At 32.0% G+C, this 15760-nt stretch overlaps 1 protein-coding gene across 1 annotated transcript; it reads left to right on the forward strand.

Annotated features, from left to right (window-relative positions):
- The first annotated feature begins 935 nt into the window (after window positions 1–935).
- Window positions 936–14618, forward strand: LOC108481252 (receptor kinase-like protein Xa21). Its single transcript, XM_053019388.1, has 8 exons — window positions 936–1129; window positions 1270–1715; window positions 10588–11074; window positions 11177–11594; window positions 11763–12294; window positions 14057–14341; window positions 14427–14434; window positions 14544–14618. Exons 1-8 carry the CDS (start codon window positions 936–938, stop codon window positions 14616–14618), a joined length of 2445 nt encoding a protein of 814 aa, XP_052875348.1.
- The last annotated feature ends 1142 nt before the right edge of the window (window positions 14619–15760 follow it).

A 15760-nucleotide genomic window follows, 5' to 3' on the forward strand; every position in this document is an offset into this window, starting at 1 on the left:
TATATTCTTACTTTATGGTGTCAGTGTTGTCGAGGGTATTGATAGGACAAGAAAAAAAAGTATAATGATTTTTTGACTCTCCAATTTTATAATGAAAATTTATTTTATTTTATATTCTTACTTTCTTGATGTGACATGCAAGTAGATTATCACGTAATACGTTAACAATTAATTATTTTAAAAATTTATTTTTATTTTTAATTTTTCATAAATTTAATATTATTTAAGCCAGCAAAGTTAATAAATTTAATTTTTCATTCATTTTGGGGTAATTTGACAAACAACGTAGGTTTAAAGGACTAAAAAATGAAAATTTTTTTTTTTTGTAAAGTTAGAAGACTAGATAAATTATTGTTCTAAAACAATAAAAATAAAAATAAAATCTTTCAACTTCATTGAATGTTCTAAGAAATTTCATGGTTTATTTTAACTATTAGTCGATATCTTTATTGTTGAAAATTCTGTTAGTCAATTGAAACACAAATTAATTAGTGTTTAGCTACCGCTAGTTAAGCAAGCGGTAAGGTTGTTTATTTTCTTCGAAGTGACTGCTCGGTTGTCACTATATGTACTTCGTATTTGATAAAAAAGTTATCATATAATTTTATATTCATGTTGTCTAATAATTTCAGTAATCTAAAATAATTAAATAAAAAACTTGTAATCTTAGTACGAGTGCAATTAAATTAGAATACTATATATTATTTCTATGTAAATTTTAATATTGTAATTTCTTAAGAAAAAATGAAATTTAGAAAGAAGTTTTTAAGCAATAATTACATAATCATATTATCACATCCTATAATAAATTCAGTAGTTTCTACCTAAATCACATTAAAAGAATCTGCAATCTTGCAAGAACTTACAACATTAATTATCTGTCTAGCAATCTCAGTTCTGCCTTTGTTGGTAGCTTGATAAACACCCAAAATCAGATGGGGAATACTTTCCTCAACTTGGCTCTTCTTATCATCTTCCATTTTTCCATGGCTACTATCTCTATGAAATTAACCACCATACTTACAGATCAATCAGCTCTTCTAGTACTAAAAGATCATGTTATTCATGATCCTGCAAATGTCTTGACAACTAGCTGGTCAGCCTCTGCCCTGTTTGCAATTGGTTTGGTGTAAGTTGTGGATCCAAGCACCGTAGAGTCACAGCTCTAAACCTTTCTGGGTTGGGACTCGTAGGCACCCTTCCACGTCACTTGGGAAATTTATCATTCCTTTCTCTTCTTTATATCACAAACAATAGTTTCAATGGCAGATTACCTGTCCAGTTATCCAATTTGCAACGGCTGAAATATTTAAGCTTTGGTATCAACTACTTCAGTGGAGAAATCCCATCATGGTTGGGATCATTAACTGAACTTCGAACGTTGTTTTTGTACCAAAACAACTTCAAAGGTGTTATTCCATTCTCTTTAGGCTATTTGTCAAAGCTAGAGGCCTTGTATTTGTTTGAAAACCAGATTTCAGGTTCAATACCCTCCTCCATCTTTAATATATCTTCGTTGCAAATAATTAATCTAAGTGATAATATGCTCTCTGGCTCCATACCCTCTGTTCCACGTGATTTGCATTCGCTAGAATTGATTGATTTCACCACCAATAATCTCACTGATCATATGCCAAAAGATATGTTTGATCATCTTCCAAATTTGAAAGAATTGTTCTTGAGTTTTAACCTGCTTTCTGGTAGAATTCCTGCAAGTCTATTCAAGTGCAAAAAGCTACAAAAGTATCTTTATCGTATAACCAAATGGAGGGGAGCCTACCAATAGAAATTGGGAATTTGAGTATGCTTCAATACATCAACATTGGTCGGAACCACTTTGAAGGTAATATATCCTAACCATTTTTAAAGCTTTTCAAGTGTATACTCTTTTTTTGGAAAAGAAATTAAGTACATGAATATAAAATTTAGATCAATCTTCCATTGAGATTGAAAATATAAATTTATTTATTAAATTTTATGAATTTAAGTTTTTAAAAGAAGTTTGAAGAATAAACTAATAAACTACGAAAAAATGATGAGAGAAATATTGTTTAATTTCCAACTCGACTCGGAAGCGTGTATGACACGAATATAATGTGAAATACCTTGCCAATGGTAATTTATTTACTTTAGAAATAATGATTTTTTTAACCCTTTAATTTTACTAAAAATTTATTTTAGTACTCTATTTAATTTTCCGCTTCTTTTAACCTTTAAACTTGTATTGATTATCAAATTGTCCAAAAATGGATGGAGAAATTAATATTTGTTAACTTTGCTGACACATTAGCAATTAAATAATTTTTTTAATATTTTATTTTTTAATTTTTTAAATATTTTTTCTTAATTTTTTAAATTTTAAAAAATTAATTGTTGACGTGGCATACACAGGGAGTTTTCGATCCATTTTGGGTTAATTTGACAAACATGGCAAGTTTAAGGACAAAAAGAGATGAAAAATTAAATGAAGGGCTAAAATAAAACTTTTATAAATTTTGAGAGCTAAATAAGTCATTATACATTAATTTTATTCTTATAATCCTTGCTATGATATGAATTTTAAATTTGATATATGAATTTTATAATTGCAGGTGAAATTCCTAAACAAATTGAGAATTTAACTCTTCTTATAGTGTTTAATTGCTCCAATAGCAATTTTACAGGTGAATGTATACGAAAGAATTAAATTATTTCCAAATTAATTGCATTTATCCCAATTGAGGCCACACAATTGAGGTTTTTTAAATCTTCTTGGAAGAATAAAAACGTTAAATTTATCAAATCAGATAAAAGGAAAACAATATATATTTTCATTTTCTTAAACTTATGAATGTTTGTTCTTTATGATTTAATTCTTCACTATTTTTATATTTTGAACTTGTTCCAACTTAAAACCTAAAAATTTCAATTTGAAATTACTTGAAGTACTTTAATATTTGCAATAGCTCTATAAAACATTTTTTCCGTAAATATTGTTGATTCATATTTGATACACTAATTGTCGATAATTGTACACATTGCTAGATAATTTAATTTAATTTTTCTACTGTTAAAATATATAAGCAAATGTTTCATATATTAGACAAAAGTTCCATATTTGTCTAATATTTTTGTTTGATAAAATTTATGGCAGGTATAATACCACGTGAGATTGGCAACCTAAAGAATCTACAAGTCTTGAATTTGGCATTTAATAATATTGCTGGTTCTATTCCTGCACAAGTATTTAATATTTAACGATAATTTCTTTGGATACAAATCAGCTCTCTGGCCATCTTCCATCAAACATGGGCCTTTTCCTTCTAAACATGGAGGAATTATATCTTGATGATGTAGAAGCCCAAATTGTCCGGCCCGATTTTATCAAAACCGAACCAAACCTCTAAACCCACTAAAACTCTTAACTCATGACCCATTTACATCTACCCAAACCCATTACAAAACCTAAATATTAAACCCAATTCAAAAGCCCATTAAGCCTCCTCCAAAAAAACCTAACCCCCAAAAAAAAAAAAAAAAAAAACCTAACCCAAAAAAAAAAAAAAAAAGAAAACCTAACCCCAAAAAAAACTAAAAAACCCTAGCCACCTAGCCACCTAACCACTTTCCCACTTGCCCCATTTTTCCTCCCATTTTTGATATCCATTATCTACCACCACCACTTACAAAATAGAAAAAGAAATAATAGAAAATCATGTAAAAAATGGCTATAAAAAGCCATTCAAAAATCATGTAAGAAAAAAAGAGAGGAGGATTTTACAAAGATTGAAAAAGGAAAAACACAAAATCCTTCAAATTTTGAACACAAAAAACATCAATAAAAGGTTGCATTTTTTCTTTTTCCTCTTCTTTCGAATCTTTTTTTCTTTCTTTTTGTGTTATTTTTTCTTTCTTTATATATACATATATTGATTTTACCTTTTCCGCCACTGTAGGCGGTGGTCGAGTAAGCTAACAGGCGATGGTCGACGATCGACCGATGAACAGCCCCCTTGGTCGGATTTCCTTTCCCCTCCCTTCTCTCTTCTTTCCCCTTTTTTTAGGTATTTTATATATATTATGTATATATTTTTAATGCCATTAGTTATATATTTCTTATGTATATATTCTTAAATACTATTATATATACATATATATATTTTAAATACCATATTGTGTATATATTATTATTATAAATTATTACTATTGCTAGTATTATTATAACTATTATTATATTAGTGTATATTTAGTAGCCAAATTGATTAAGTACAGTGATTTAGTAGCTGAATTGATCAAAGAATTCAAAGAAATAACTTTTCATTACTTCCCGCAAGAAGAAAACCAATTGGCTGATGCCCTGGCCACCTTGGCTTCAATGTTCAAAGCAAACTGGGAAACTGAAATAATGCCTCTTCAAATGAGTATATACGAAGTCCCTGCCCATTGTTTTAGCATTGAAAAGGAGCCAGACGGACGGTCATGGTTCCATGATATCTTAGAATATATCAAGAATCAAAAGTATCCTGAACAAGCAAACGAGAATGACAAAAGAACAATCAGAAGAATGGCAGCGGGATTTGTTCTTGATGGGGACATCTGTACAAAGAGGAAAAGATCGGTGCTCTTGAGATGCGTAGATCTTGTTGAGGCTAGAAAAATACTTGAAGACGTCTATGAGGGAATTTATGGACGCATGCCAATGGTTTCACTATGGCGGAAAGTCTATGAGACTCGGTTACTCTTGGTTGACGATGGAAAGCGATCGCATTAGTTTTGCGGAAAATGCCACAAATGTCAAATCTCGGCGATAAAATTCATGTAGCCCCTTCGCCCCTTCACGTCATGACTTCTCCGTGGCCTTTTTCTATGTGGGGCATGGATGTCATAGGGCCTATTTTCCAAAGCTTCTAATGGACATCGATTCATTTTGTGGTCATTGATTACTTCACAAAATGGATAGAAGCCACTTCGTTTGCCAATGTGACCAAGACTGCAGGTTTGCGGGTTTTGAAGAAGGAAAATCATTTGTCAATATGGTTTGCTGAAAGAATCATTTCGAGATAACGCCATGAATCAATAACAAGATGATGAAGGAAGTATGCGAGCAATTCCAAATAAAGCATCATAACTCCTCGCCCTATCGCCTAAAGATGAACGGAATTGTTAAGCGACCAATAAAAATATTAAGAGGATCATTGGGAAAATGACTGAGACGTTTAAAGATTGGCACGAGAAGCTTCCATTTGCTTTGTTTGCATATTGCACACCTGTACGAACATCTACGGGAGCAACTCCTTTTTCTCTGGTTTATAGAATGAAAGCTGTGCTACCTATCGAGGTTGAGATCCCTTCTCTACGAGTCCTAATGGAATCAAAGTTAGAAGAAGCAGAATGGGTACAAGCTCGATATGATCAGCTGAACCTCATTGAAGAAAAGCGTCTCAGGGCAATTTGTCACGGGCAGATGTACCAAAAAAGAATGATAGCAGCCCATGACAAGAAGGTACGACCAAGAGAATTCCATGAAGGAGAACTCGTGCTGAGAAAAATTCTCTCAATACAAAAAGATCTGCGAGGGAAATGGGCACCAAACTTGGAAGGACCGTATGTCGTAAAGAAGGCATTCTCAGGAGGAGCTTTGATCCTTACCGAGATGGATGGGAAAGAGTTGTTGAATCCAATGAACTCAGATGCTGTGAAGAAATGTTATGCTTAAGATGAAAACCCGAAAAGGGCATCTTAAAAAAAAAAAAAGGATCAAGGCGAAAACCCGAAAAGGGCGTCTTGATTAGTACAAAAGGATTAGGATGAAAACCCGAGAGGGCGTCCTAATGAAACAAACCTGACGATCGAACGATAGGTCAAGCAGTAAGGCTACAGTATTTGAAGCATTTCTGAAAGCTCGAAATCTTCTACGCAAGAAGCCGCGCTCGAAAAGATTTTTGATTGAGGAACGAGGAAGAGTTCATGTGTTGAATATCTAGAGCATTTGTATCCGTTGAATACGATCCTTTCTTTCTTTTGACATTTTTACTCTCATTGGTTAACTTGCTTTGTTTGCCACATTTGAAATAGATGAATATGAAATATCATTTTGTCCTTATCGACCTTTTCATGCATCTCATTATGTGTTTATTTACATGATAAATGGTGAAATAACATACTCTAAACAAAAGAAATGTTAAGCATTACCTGGATGAAAATTTGATAAGCACAAGAGTCTCAAAGTAAGAACAAAGTTCAATCGAAGCGAAGAATGATATCTGAGAAACGTCGATTACTCATGAAGCTTGAAGACAGGTATAAGGCCTGAAGAGAAAGTCGAGAATCAAAGCAATGAACACAGATCCTCAACAATCGTGGCTAAATGGACATACGACAAACATGCTTAAGGAGCACTGCATAATCATGTAGGCATAAAAGCATTTAAGACAAACATGTGCATATCATGATAACATCATACATGGCATATACAGGTACTCCAACAGAGTAAGAAATCTTGAATGAGAGTCGCACTGAATCAAAGGAAAAGACACCCGAATTCTACCAAAGGACAGGTTTTGGTATTTTGATGTTTTTAATTCATGCTTTTCAAGGAAACTCAACTCATATTGCGAGAGATGAGTTGAGCCTCAGGTTACGCTGAGGTATTTTTAATTTCTGTTTTCAATTTACGTTGTTCAAGAATCAACTCATATTGTGAGAGGTGGGTTGAACTTTTTAATTTCTACTTTTTCAAAATCAGCTCATATTGCGAGAGGTGAGTTGAGCCTCAGGTCACGCTGAGGTATTTTCAATTTCTGTTTTCAATTTACGTTGTTCAAGAATCAACTCATATTGCGAGAGGTGGGTTGAACCTTTTAATTTCTACTTTTTCAAAATCAGCTCATATTGCGAGAGGTGAGTTGAGCCTCAGGTCACGCTAAGGTATTTTCAATTTCTGTTTTCAATTTACGTTGTTCAAGAATCAACTCATATTGCGAGAGGTGGGTTGAACCTTTTAATTTCTACTTTTTCAAAATCAGCTCATATTGCGAGAGGTGAGTTGAGCCTCGGTTCACATGCTGAGGTATTTTCAATTTCTGTCTTTCAAAAAAAATTCAACTCATATTGCGAGAAATGAGTTGAGCCTCAAGACACGTTGAGGTAATTTCAATTTCTGTTTTCAAAATTCAACTCATATTGCGAGAAATGAGTTGAGCCTCAAGACACGTTGAGGTAATTTCAATTTCTATTCAAAATGAGTTGAGCCTCAAGACACGTTGAGGTAATTTCAATTTCTGTTTTCAAAATTCAACTCATATTGCGAGAAATTAGTTGAGCCTCAAGACATGCTGAGGTATTTTCAGTTTCTGTTTTTTTAAAAAAAAAATCAACTCATATTGTGAGAAATGAGTTGAGCCTCAAGACATGCTGAGGTATTTTCAATTTCTATTTTTCAAAAAAATCAACTCATATTGCGAGAGGTGAGTTGAGCCTCGTGACACTGTTGAGGTAATTTCAATTCTGTTGTCAAAAAATCAACTCATATTGTGAGAAATGAGTTGAGCCTCAAGACATGCTGAGGTATTTTCAATTTCTATTTTTCAAAAAAATCAACTCATATTGCGAGAGGTGAGTTGAGCCTCAGGACACGCTGAGGTAATTTCAATTTCTGTTGTCAAAAAAATCAACTCATATTGTGAGAAATGAGTTGAGCCTCAAGACATGCTGAGGTATTTTCAATTTCTATTTTTCAAAAAAATCAACTCATATTGCGAGAGGTGAGTTGAGCCTCAGGACACGTTGAGGTAATTTCAATTTCTGTTGTCAAAAAAATCAACTCATATTGCTAGAGGTGAGTTGAGCCTTGGCTCACGCACTGAGCTATTTTCAATTTCTGTCTTTCAAAAAAATCAACTCATATTGCGAGAGGTGAGTTGAGCTTCAGATCACACACTGAGGTATTTTTTCAATTTATATTTTTAAAAAAAATCAACTCACATTGCGAGATGTGAGTTGAGCCTCGGGTCACATGTCGAGGTATTTTCAAAATCTGTTTTTCAGATTCTGTTTTCAAAAATCAACTCATATTGCGAGAAGTGAGTTGAGCCTTGGCTCACGTGCTGAGCTATTTTCAATTTCTTTTTTTTTTCAAAAAAATTCAACTCATATTGCGAGAGGTGAGTTGAGCTTTTTAATTTCTGCGAGAGTTGAGTTGAGTCTTTTAATTTCTGTTTTTCAAAAATCAACTCATATTTCGAGAGAGAGTCAATTCATATTGCGAAAAATGAGTTGAGCTCAGGATCACATGCCGAGTAGAGAATAAAGATTGAAGTTGATTGAAGACGTCAGATTCTATCTCCTTAAAGTTGCAGTGGAGTTGATCGAGGGTATCAGATCTTGCCTTTCTGGAGTCGCAGAAGAAAAGACCACAAACCTTATCTCACTGAAGCGATAGAAGAGTAGATTGAAGTTGTAGATCTCACCTTTCTGAAGTTACAGCGAAGTAGATCGAAGCCATACATTTCATATCCTTGAAGTTACATCGGAATAAATTGAAGCTACAAGGCGTATATCACAAGATGCAGTGGAGTGAACCAAAACTACAAGATGCGGTAGACTGAAAAGGGACTAACTAAACAAGAAGAGTTCTAAAGCAAGTCAAGACCTAGCAAGACCGGGCAAATTTGGTCTTCCTTGAAAGTCTTTGCTCTATTCCTGTTGCACGACAATGAGCAAAGAGGGGCAGCTGTAGAAGCCCAAATTGCCCGGGCCCGATTTCATCAAAACCCAACCAAACCTCTAAACCCACTAAAACCCTTAACTCATGACCCATTTACATCTACCCAAACCCATTACAAAACCTAAATATTAAACCCAATTCAAAAGCCCATTAAGCCTCCTCCAAAAAAAAACCTAACCCCCCCCAAAAAGAAGAAAAAAGAAAAACCTAACCCAAAAAAAAAAAGAAAAAAAAGAAAAACCTAACCCCAAAAAAAAAACTAAAAAAACCCTAGCCACCTAGCCACCTAACCACTTTCCCACTTGCCCCATTTTTCCTCCCATTTTTGATATCCATTGTCTACCACCACCACCTACAAAATAGAAAAAGAAATAATAGAAAATCATGTAAAAATGGCTATAAAAAGCCATTCAAAAATCATGTAAGAAAAAAGAGAGAGGAGGATTTTACAAAGATTGAAAAGGAAAAACACAAAATCCTTCAAATTTTGAACACAAAAAACATCAATAAAAGGTTGCATTTTTTCTTTTTCCTCTTCTTTCGAATCTTTTTTTTCTTTCTTTTTGTGTTATTTTTTCTTTCTTTATATATACATATATTGATTTTACCTTTTTACCACTGTAGGCGGTGGCTTGAGCTTAACGACGGCGGATCGACGATCGACCGGTGAACGGCCCCCTTTGGTCAGATTCCTTTCCCCCTCCTTCTCTTTCTTTCCCCTTTTTTTAGGTATTTTATATATATTATGTATATATTTTTAATGCCATTAGTTATATATTTCTTATGTATATATTCTTAAATACTATTATATATACATATATATATATTTTAAATACCATATTGTGTATATATTATTATTATAAATTATTACTATTGCTAGTATTATTATAACTATTATTATATTAGTGTATATTTTATGTACATACGTATATATATATATATATATTTTTGTACATATCATTATTTTATATTGTTGTTGTAAATGTTTTATGTATATATTTTTATGTACGTTTCCTAATATTTTCTTTTATTGTAGATATTATTATTATTATTATTATTATTACATACTTTTATTATATGCATATATATATGTATTTTTATGTACATATTATTATTTTATATTATTATTACCAAATAGATCATTTTTCCTATTTTATTATTAGTACATGATATGTTTTTATTTTGTAAATATCATTATTATTGTTATTCTAATATTCTAGTATTTCATGTTAATATTTTTCATTAATGATATCATTTTTTTTAAGTCCTTTATCTATTTTTAATTTCTCACTTTAGGAATATTTTTCTCATGTTTTAATTAATTTCAAAAATAAGGCAATGTACCGATTTAATATTAAGCCATCGATTTCATCGCTATGTTGGGTGAAATTAAATCACTTGTGTTAAAAAACGGGACACCCTTTCTAAAAAAATCGAAAATTAAAAATTCTCATTTTTCAATCAGATCACGATTAAATATTATATTGAACTCGTATTTTTGAAAATCAAGTCAACACATGTTTATGAGATACCAATTTTGGGCGTTGTGAGGGTGTTAATACCTTCCTCACAGAATCGACTCTCGAACCCCAATTTTCTCTGGACTTTCACGTAGACCTAAATTTGGCCTTCTTTTTGTTTTAAAATAATTTTATTAGGTGTCCGATCACACCTATAAAAAGGATCGGTGGCGACTCCCTTTGTTAATAAAATCGAAAGTTGGTTTTCAAGTGTTTAATAAATCGCCACATTTAGCGACCCCAAACCAAAACGAATTTTTTACGTCGCTACAGATGACAACCACCTTGTCGGCTCGATCCCAATGTATATTTCCAATGCCTCTCAGCTTACTCTTCTTGACATGTCTAATAATTAATTTTCAGGGTCCATTCCTGATAATCTAGGCAATCTAAGAAATTTAAAGATTCTCACCGTGGAGAATAATAGTTTAACTTCCTCAGGAATGAGCTTTCTCTTTTCTTTGACAATCTGTAGAGTCTTGGAGAACTTTCTTTTCTGTAGCAACCCATTTATTAGTGGTGAACTTCCAAGAGTGGTAGGAAATCTCTCAAGTTCTCTTGAACTGTTCTCTGCTTATTCATGCAACATCAGGGGTAGTATCCCCAGTGAAATTGGAAACTTAAGTCACTTGATAAACATTGAGCTAGGAGGCAATCAATTGAAAGGACAAATTCCTACTACAATTGGAGGATTGGAAGAGTTGAAAAGTCTTTCTCTTGACGACAATAAGTTAGAAGGATCCATCCCATCTAAGTTATGTCATCTAAACAAATTGGCTTTCTTGTTCTTGACCAATAACAAATTGTCTGGACCAATACCTGCTTGCTTAGGTGATCTCACTTCATTAAGGCAACTATTTCTAGACTCCAATATGTTTTCCTCCTCAATACCTTCCACGTTGACAGGGCTTAACTATCTCCTCATCCTATACTAGTCTTCAAATTCTCTAAGTGGTCCATTGTCAACTGATATTGGAAAATGGAAAGTTTTGACTAGTTTGGATTTGTCGAACAATCAGTTCTCAGGTGATATCCCAACTGGAGTTGCAGATCTCAAGGACCTCACTGATTTTTCCTTATCCAATAATAGAATCATGGGTTCTATTCCTGAGTCTTTTGATGAATTGTTGAGTTTGGAATTCTTGGACTTGTCAAGAAATAATCTATCTAGAGAGATTCCCAAATCCTTAGAGAAACTCTGCTATCTTAAATATTTCAATGTCTCTTTTAATAGGCTTGAAGGAGAAATTCCTGAAGGAGGATCATTTGAAAACTACACAATCGAATCATTTAAGGGGAATGAAGCCTTGTGTGGTGCAGCTCGACTTCATATTCTAAATTGTAAAACAAGACATCTTAGAAATTCCAAGGCAAAAACTAATCTGAAGCTCATAATATATGTAGTTTTGCCAATTGCCTCCACAATTTTGGTTGTGGCTTTAATAATCATTATCTTGCAAAATAGGAGGAAAGATAAATTGCCAACTCAAGAAGACATGATACCTTTAGGAACTTGAAGACGATTTTCCTACCACGAGCTTCGTCAAGCTACTGATGGATTCAATGATAGTAGGTTGCTTGGTAATGGAAGTTATGGTTCAGTATTCCAAGGGACTCTCCCGGATGGGACAATCATTGCGGTAAATGTCTTCAAGTTAGAGTTAGAAGGAGCTTTAAAGAGCTTTGATGTTGAATGTGATGTTCTCCGCAACACTCGTTATAGAAATTTAGTCAAAGTAATAAGCAGTTGCTCTAATGATCTTAATTTCAAAGCGTTGGTGCTTGAGTTCATGCCTAATGGAAGTCTTGATAAATGGTTGTATTCCAACAACCAATATTTGGATATCCTACAAAGGTTGAACGTAATGATAGATGTTGCATCTGCATTGGAATATCTCCATCATGGAAATGCAACACCAGTGGTTCACTGTGATTTAAAACCCAACAATGTTCTATTAGATGAAGATATGGTTGCTCAGTTGAGTGATTTTGGCATCGTGAAACTCTTATGTGAAGATGTTTCAGTGATACAAACCATGACAATGGCAACATTTGGATATATGGCGCCAGGTGATACTTCTAATCAAACTCCATGTTTATTTTTCCATTTCCAATGTAAGTGTAGCATGTGTATAATGAAAGGGATCATATCTGTTAAGATTTGAGTTTCAAACATATTGAATGTGACTTTTTTAAGGAAGTAACTAGATTAAATCCAGTTCAATTATATCGAGCAAGCATATAATGTTTGAGATATTTTATAGGAATTTTTCATTATCAAGATATCTTTGAATATTCATAATGTTGTCTTATATTCATACGAATATGGAATCGAAGGAATTGTTTCGACAAAAGGTGATATGTATAGCTTTGGTATTCTTTTGATGGAAATCATCACAAGAAAAAATCCCACAGATGAAATGTTTGAAGGAGAAAGAAGCTTGAAAAGTTGGGTGATAGAGTCGATATCATCTTTGCGAAATCAAGTTGTAGATCCTAAGTTGTTGAGCACCACTGGAAGGGAACATTTAAAAGTTAAAAATTGTGCCTTATCCATTTTGCAAGTTGGCTTAGAATATTCTGCAGAGTTACCAAATGAGAGGCTTCATATAAAAGAGGTTGTTACAAAGTTAAAGAAGATGAAAGTAAAGTTATTAAGGGATATGCGACACGTTCGTTGAAGAGGCCATTGTTAAATTGACTAAAATAAACATAAGCTTTGCTTTCTAGCAATGTCTTTGATAAATATTTATATAGATGCTCTGTTTTTCTATAAAGTTTATTAATAGTTATTTCTGCATTTTGTGAATTTTTTAAAAAAAGAAACAAGTTCAAGGAATTAGCTACAATAAGGTTGATGAGAGTCTATATTAATCATTACTCGATGAGCATCTTCTTCTAACAAAGATCGAGCATGATCAGTTGGATCTTCAAAAGTTGTTAACCTATTAAGGTTACTAGGAATAACTTTGGTCATGCAATCTGTTAGTCTATTATGTTCTTACAAGACTGCCGAAACTTAAGTTGCCAACATTATTTACATAAATCATGTATTAAACGAAGTTCAGAAAGATTATTATCAACCACATAACCTTTCCCAATTATATTAATTAGCAATATATTTAGGTTCAAATAAGTTACGTTGAATTTTGATGATCATTTGTACTAATTTTATGAAATTGTATTGGTACAAATTTTTTTAAAGAATATAGCTACAAGTTATTAAATGTTCAATATCAAAACATTGCTAAATATTTTGATCTCATTTTTGTCTTTTGCATAATGTTTTCATTTATTTTATTTTAATAAAACAACTTTTTACAAGCCAAACAAATCTTATTAAAAGAACAAAATATAAAGCAATATATAAAAGGTACATGTAGAAAACACTCGATACCTATCTTTTTGGTCTTCAACCAATATGAAGCAGTCTAGGTTTTATTATGGTTAATATTTCAATGCATTTCAAATATTTTAGTGCGTTGCAGTTCATTTCTGTCAATACCGACTTATACTAGTTCATATTAACCTGTACCGATTGGTACAATATTTTATTATTTTAAACTTTAACTTTTAAACTTTTTATCTTAAATATTTTAATTTTTATAACTACATTAAAACTAAACTTAGTTATTAAATTAAGTTATTAAATATAATTAATACTTTTAAAGCTTATATTTGTATATAATTATATGAGCAAACCACCCAATTCCGAGAAAGGGTTGGGTTAAATTTAATTTATGTGGGGTCGTGAATGAGGACGAAGCTGGGTGTGGTAGGGTTTTAAGAGATCTGAATGGGGTTGCTAGGGCAGTTTTTTTGGGTCCAATAGTTGCTAAAGACTCTTTAGCTGCCGAGGTGGTTGCAATTTTGATTGCATTGGAAATGTTTTCAGCGATGGGATGGTTTGGTAAAAGCTCTTTAATTATTGAACTTGGCTCTAAAGAGGTATGTTGCTGGTTAGAAAACAATGGATTGAGACCGTGGGGGCTACTTCCTTACTTCAGGGAAATTGATTCGAAGGTCGCCAGTTTAGGTAATGTTTGTTTTGCGATTGCAGTGAAAAATGGTAATGATTTAGCGTTTGCTCTAGCGGTTGCTGGCATTAGAAGTCTTGGTATGTACAAGGCTTGGTGGTGAGTTCTTTTTGGGGACTGGTTGCTGTTTCTGTCTTAGTTGTTTTTTGGTTTTTGCTGTTGCAGCACTTTTGGTTTAATTTATCGTTTTTGGTTTATTTTGTTGTTGCGCTCTGTCTTTGTGCGCAGAGTTATTGTAGGGGTGTGTTGATCTTTGATGGTTCAATTGTCTTGGTTTTTTAGTGGGGTTTTGTTTCGGGTGCTGGTTTTCACGGGGGCTTATTTCCCCGGTTTTTGGTTTTTGTGTATGCTCTTTGATTGAGCAAAAAAAAAAAAAAACCACCCAATTGGTCACCTAACTTTTTGAACACTTTCATTTTGATCACCCCAAAAGAAATTATTGCAATTTTGTCATCTAATTTTTAAGGTATTTTCATTTTAATCACCCAAACATTAAATCTCTAACGATGATTGACTATACATATCATATCATGTTTACACTTTCATTTTGGCTACCTAAAAGATATTATTTTAGTATTGATCGGGATAAAAAAATTAAGGATTAAAGTGAAAAACAATAGAAACTAAAATAATACATTAAAAATTGTCAAATCGTACTTGTTTTACCCCATTGTCGAAAGTTCTATTTTTTCAATATTAAAATTTAAATTTCAAAACATAAAATTAATAAAAGTAAATTGTTGAAATTTGTTTTCCTTAATAGTGTCAACCAATTTTTTATCCCTTAATAGTATCATCAAAATCAATGATTTTTTCAGTGACCAAAACGAAAGCGATCTAAAAGTTAGGTAAAAAAATGAAAGTATAAACATGATGTGGACGTGATTTGGTGTGTATAGTCAACCACCGTTAAGGATTTAACCCTTGAATGGCTAAAATAAAAGTGTCCTGAAAATTGTGTAATGAAATTACACTCAAATTCAAATATTAAGTGATTTTTCAAACACCATCTTACTGTTTTAAAAAAATAATACATATTTTGAAAAATATTATATGAAAAAGGTCCTTTCATCATAATATTAATAATAGTTTTATCCCTTACACTGAAACCATGATATATGTAATTGTTAAATAATAAATATTTATTTTAAAAGCTTAATTAATAGCTCAAATAATAAATAAATTTATAATTAATGTAAATAATACAATTAGTTTCAAACTATAAGTTTTATTATTTATTGGATTTTATTTTAAATATAAATTTATGTTCTAAATTTATGATTTCCATATGCATGTGACTGAGATAGGAATTCTAATATAATTTATCAATTTTATAACTTATATATCTTTTATCTTTTATTTTATATATTATATATATTCAGAATTTTATGAAATTTAATTTTTTTACATAATTATAATTTTTGAAAAATATTTTTATAATTCCAAAAAAATGAAATTTCAGATTTTTTAAGCTTTTTTATATTTTTAGATTTTTTAAT

Source organism: Gossypium arboreum, chromosome 1, assembly GCF_025698485.1.
Source record: "Gossypium arboreum isolate Shixiya-1 chromosome 1, ASM2569848v2, whole genome shotgun sequence".
NCBI lineage: Eukaryota > Viridiplantae > Streptophyta > Magnoliopsida > Malvales > Malvaceae > Gossypium > Gossypium arboreum.

Excerpts from the sequence above, each read along its gene's own strand:
- LOC108481252 (XM_053019388.1), top strand. The coding sequence starts at position 936 with ATGGGGAATACTTTCCTCAACTTGGCTCTTCTTATCATCTTCCATTTT. Across the intron at positions 1,130-1,269 it reads CTGTTTGCAATTGGTTTGGT|ATTACCTGTCCAGTTATCCA; the intron begins GTAAGTTGTGGA and ends TTTCAATGGCAG. Across the intron at positions 12,295-14,056 it reads ATTTGGATATATGGCGCCAG|TTGCTAAAGACTCTTTAGCT; the intron begins GTGATACTTCTA and ends TGGGTCCAATAG.